The sequence below is a fragment of the Caretta caretta genome, chromosome 13 (assembly GCF_965140235.1).
Source record: "Caretta caretta isolate rCarCar2 chromosome 13, rCarCar1.hap1, whole genome shotgun sequence".
Taxonomy (NCBI): Eukaryota; Metazoa; Chordata; order Testudines; family Cheloniidae; genus Caretta; species Caretta caretta.
The window spans coordinates 21,885,040-21,890,269 of NC_134218.1; the positions used below are offsets into that span (position 1 = coordinate 21,885,040).

The window sequence follows — 5,230 nt, forward strand, 5'->3', positions numbered from 1 at the left end:
GTTACTGGACCCCCCCCCAAAAAAATCTTACAACCCGATTCTTCTTTGCATGCAGTCACTCGAGGAGCAGAAGAGGAAATCAAAGATCTTCCTTAGAACTGAAATGTAATTACCGTCCATTTTCCCCTTCGCCCCGATATTTGCAATAGTCTGGGCCAGCGCTAACTGCTTTCCTGGGGGGAGGTATTTTTAACTTGAGGTTTTCTTCGATTATATAACGACAGCTGGCACACACCGACTGTGGGCAACTATTCTTTATTTTCCTCTTTTTCCCAACCCTCTCTCTCTCACCCCCCCCCCCCCACAAGCAGCAATCATGGTTGAATCCTCCAACAAATTAAGTGTTTTGACTGTGCCCCTGGAAAGCGGACAATTAAAAGTTGCCCTCAAACCATTCCCTCCTCCCACTCCCACAAAACAGAGTGGGCAGAGGGACTTCGTTATATTTAGAACAAAGGGATGGCCAGCAAGTGAAACATACGCTGGATCTGCCCCCACCCCCCTTCTTCTTTGTGAATTACACAGGCTAAGAGAGAAAGGGAAGGGAGTGAGACAGAAAGGGGGGGGGGGAGCAGATCGGGGAGAGAAAGTGGGAAGATTAAAACATGAAAGAAAGAAGACGAAGAAGAAAAAAAAGAAAGGTTTGGAGTTGCTGCCTGGTCTTGTTCTCCAGCTGCTAGTCAGCTGACTCGTCGGGAGCTGTCACATTGTGGGAGCCCGGCCCCTCCTCCGGCAGCCCCAGGATCTCCGCGGCCGAGCTCCCATTGGAGAAGCTGCCTGGCGGTCCCAGCCCCCTCTCTCTGAGTGTCATCGGGAAAGGAATATAAGCAGCCAGGGGGGCTGCCTCGCAAATCACAGCTGCACAACAGGAGCTGGAGGCGGCAGCTAAAGCCGAGACAAGATTTCCCCACCTCCCCCATCCCTTCCCTTCATCGCGAGCGAACAAAAAAAACAAAAAAAACAAAAACTCCAGCCACCAAAATCACCCACCCAGCAGCAACCCTCCAGCACACGCCGCCCGCTGCTCTGCCGGGAAAGTTGCAGCGAGCTCCGGCTCCGCGCCTGCAGTGGAGCGGGTGGAGGGGGACGGGGACGACGAGGCTCAGGACTTACAAACCGACCCCCGCCGGGGCACAGAATCTCTCCTGCTTTTTCCTTTGCAAAAGAGGCCAGGCTGCACCGCCAGCATTGCGGTGGGGAGGCTCCTGCTGCTTCCTGCCTCCCACCTCGCCCGTGGGGTTTTCTTAGCCGTGGGAGCCGCTGCAGCCTGCATTGCATTGCAGACGCCGCTACCCCACGCCTCGCGGCCCGGGTGCCTCCGCCTCCTCCGCCCGCTTGGCTCGGCTGCCCTCCGCCAGCCCGCCGCCGCCGCGAAGTTGACCTGGAGTCCGAGGGAGCGCGGCCAGCACTCCCCCCCGACGGTGCCCTGGAGTGAGCGCTCCAGCCCAGAGGTGCCTGCGAGACAGCCATGGCCGGCGAGCTGAGCATCGGACCCGAGCTGCCCACCAGCCCCCTGGCCATGGAGTACGTCAACGACTTCGACCTGATGAAATTCGACGTGAAGAAGGAGCCCCTGGGCAGAGCCGACCGGCCCGGCCGCCACTGCACCCGTCTGCAGCCGGCCGGCTCCGTCTCCTCCACCCCCATCAGCACGCCCTGTAGCTCGGTGCCCTCCTCGCCCAGCTTCAGCCCCACGGAGCAGAAGACCCACCTGGAGGACCTGTACTGGATGGCCAACAGCTACCAGCAGATGAACCCGGAGACGCTCAGCCTCACCCCGGAGGACGCGGTGGAAGCCCTCATCGGGTCCCACCAGATGCCCCAGCAGCTCCAAAGCTTTGAGAGCTTCCGGGCCCACCACCACCACCACCACCACCAGCAGCAGCAGCACCACCAGTACCCGGGGGTCACCCACGAGGACCTGGTCAACAGCGGCCACCCGCACCACCATCACCACCACCACCACCACCACCACCAGGCGTCTCCCACCCCTTCCACCTCCTCCACCTCCTCCCAGCAGCTGCAGAGCGCCCACCAGCAGCCCCCTTCCTCCAACAGCGTGGAAGACAGGTTCTCGGACGAACAGCTGGTCTCCATGTCGGTGAGGGAGCTCAACAGGCACCTGAGGGGCTTCACCAAGGACGAGGTGATCCGCCTCAAGCAGAAGAGGAGGACGTTGAAGAACAGGGGCTATGCCCAGTCCTGCAGGTATAAGCGAGTCCAGCAGAAGCACCACCTGGAGAACGAGAAGACCCAGCTGATCCAGCAGGTGGAACAGCTCAAGCAAGAGGTGACCCGGCTGGCCAGAGAAAGAGACGCCTACAAGCTCAAGTGTGAGAAACTTGCCAGCAATGGCTTCAGGGAGGCCGGATCCACCAGTGACAACCCATCTTCTCCCGAGTTCTTCATGTGAGTCCTTTAAACACAGAACCCCCCCGCCCTCCTCCCCCCGCCCCTCCGCCTCCCCGCTTCTCCCATCCTCCTCTGACATCTCCATCCATCTGCTTGCTTGAGTAGAGAGAAAGAAGGGAGAGAGGAAGAAGAGAGACTTAATACTTGCAGCATCCTGTCTCCTAGATTAGCTGTGAAAAGCAGGCTAGGGGGGAGGTGGGAGAGAAAGATGTGCAACTTTTTATCTTTAGTTCGCCAGCTAAAGAAAGAAACAGAAGAAAGGAAGGACACGTCAAGCGTTTTTATAGATCGCTTGCTTTCAGAACTGTGTGGGCTCGTTGTGGTTTGTTTGTTTTTTTTAAAAAGGGACAATGAGCAAGCGATCGATCACATATTACCTGTTTGGGAGTAAAGGAAAGAAGACTCACGCAGCAGCATCTCCTGCACATGCTACCTGCTTGGGAAGGAGAATAAGGGAAGGACAATATATGCAAACCCTTCATACATTGCCTGCTTTGAGAAGTAGTTACGGGACTCAGATGGGACATTCAGTACGAGACAAGAAAAAAACATCAGTTTTATTGCCTGCTTGATTATATAGAAAAAAATACGAAAATCTGCATTAAAAATATTAATCCTGCATGCTGGACATGTATGGTAATAATTTCTATTTTGTACCATTTTCTTGTTTAACTTTAGCATGTTGATCATCGTTCATAGCTTTGTTTCATTGATAAGAAAAGCATCACACGTTATCAACTTTTTACTGCTTGTGCAGTTTTTGTTGGGGTTTTTTGTTTGTTTGGGGTTTTTTGTTTTGTGTTTTGTTATAGTTGTTAGCTTGTAAATATCTGCCACATCACACGGCACAGGAAGACAAAATAACATTTCATCAGGCTGGTTATATGGTTTGTTATTAAAGTAAAGAGATAATAAAAAACGTTATGGGCATTTTGCATTTGCATTCAGAAAACAACTTTGTATATTTGGTGCACTTTTAAGTTGTAATTTTTTCTTTAGTTTTCATTTTGGTTTTTGTTTGTTGGGGCAGAATAAAAGCAACTCGATTGCACTGACACACCTGGCCGTCATAATAGTGAAAAGGGCCAGCAGACAAGCAGCTACATCCTACTCCACAATTTAAGTGGCAGTGACCCTATTATTTTGACGTCAGGACAGTTCTCAGACAGCAGTGCTCATAGCTTTGGCCATATTTTTCTCTGATTTATTATACACTCAGGAAACAAAGAATTTACAATGTGTTTTATTTTAAGAAACAATTGATGCTTGATTTCCAAAACACAGGATGACATGAGTCAGTTGCAATCGCTGTAGGCAGAACAGTATACAACGACATGTTCCAGTTCTGATTTCAGTTAGGTTTATCAATGGCAACAGAAGATGAAAGGGCTTGGAATGTATAGAAAACTGAAACGTTTTTTAAAGAGACATACTGCAACTTAAGTGTATTATTTTGCAATGATTTTTAATCTGCTTCTCTGTTTCCCCATGCAGCAAAAGTTTTAGCCAAATTTCTTTGCAGTTGTGTAGTAGTAGTTTGGAGTGTTATGGGTGTTACTTTTTTTCCTCCTGCAGGTCAGAAAAAGGATTTTACGTTGCACTGACAAAAATACCAAAATGAAAACTTATTTTAGTTTCCTTTTAGGATTGCTGGCACTGCTGGCCAGATGCATTTTAAGTTTGTATTAGTTTATAAATTAACAGTAATAACAAGATTGTAATGAACAGCATGGTGCTTGCAGTTTTAAATATTGTGGATATTAGTCATGCATCAGAAAACGATCTTTGGTTTTTACTGATTCAACTGTGTTGAAATCAAAACATTGCAGCAGCGAAAAAAATTGTTTTTATTTCATGTAAAGTTCTGAAGGGATCAATTTCAAATCCTGCTTATGATATGAAAAATATTAAAAAAAACCTGGTCTATTGTAGTTTTATTCAGACTGGTTTCTGTTTTTGGTTATTAAAATTGTTTCCTATTTTGCTTATTAAAATAATTGAAATGGCATTTCTTTGAAGGGTTTACTTCTCCAATGTCTTGTGTTTAAACTTTCTTGGACCTTAAATATATATCAAAAGGGGACGATCCAGCTAAGCTGATCTTTGACATGCATCATTTGGTTTTAAGTGATTTTTGGAAGTTGTTTTAATTCTACAACGAGGGTCATCATTCCACACACATCTGTGCAGAGTTGCAAAATCCATCTCTAACCCTTAACATGGTTTATGCTACACTGTAGTTTTGGCTCCAGACTCTGCTCTAACACAATGCCATGGGATTTACTGTGCACGGATAGACGCTAAAGCAGCTAAACGTGCTACTTTCAAATCCAGCATCCAACAGCAGGATGGTTCTTACTGAGGACACTTGTACAGACTCACTGTAGCAAACCTTAGAACGGTGGCAGCTTGCTTGTTACATTCAAGAGCTGAAGGTCTCACTGGCAGTGGAGGCGTTGTGCAGAGTTTCCCTTTCAAACACTTCCCAGGCTCCCTCTGTGAAGCTTGGTTTCAAAGGGTCTGTACTTTCCCTGCGAAACAGTCTCCCCCACTCCTCCGAAGCAACTCCCTTGCTTGCACTGTGGATGTGTAGATAAATTTAAAGTTATTGATGCAGCAGCCCATGGGCCCATTAAGTTTAACATGTCTCCCTCTGAGAACTATAGTGGGGGCTGGGGAAGAAATCAGTCATTATTAAAATGCTCTAACGAAACATTTTTAAAAGGTTTAGAACCTTAAAAGCGTGATCAATAGGGTCCCTCTAGGATCCGAGCAGCACACTCCACCTCCCATTGTCTTCCTCGCCTCTCAATCTGCC

The 5,230-nt window shown here is 48.5% G+C and overlaps 1 protein-coding gene across 1 annotated transcript; it reads left to right on the plus strand.

Annotated features, from left to right (window-relative positions):
- Positions 1 to 651: 651 nt before the first annotated feature.
- Positions 652 to 4,420, plus strand: MAFB (MAF bZIP transcription factor B). The gene has a single exon (XM_048820448.2). The coding sequence runs from the start codon at positions 1,469 to 1,471 to the stop codon at positions 2,411 to 2,413; it is 945 nt and encodes a 314-aa protein (XP_048676405.2). The 5' UTR covers positions 652 to 1,468; the 3' UTR covers positions 2,414 to 4,420.
- The last annotated feature ends 810 nt before the right edge of the window (positions 4,421 to 5,230 follow it).

Excerpts from the sequence above, each read along its gene's own strand:
- MAFB (XM_048820448.2), top strand. The coding sequence starts at position 1,469 with ATGGCCGGCGAGCTGAGCATCGGACCCGAGCTGCCCACCAGCCCCCTG.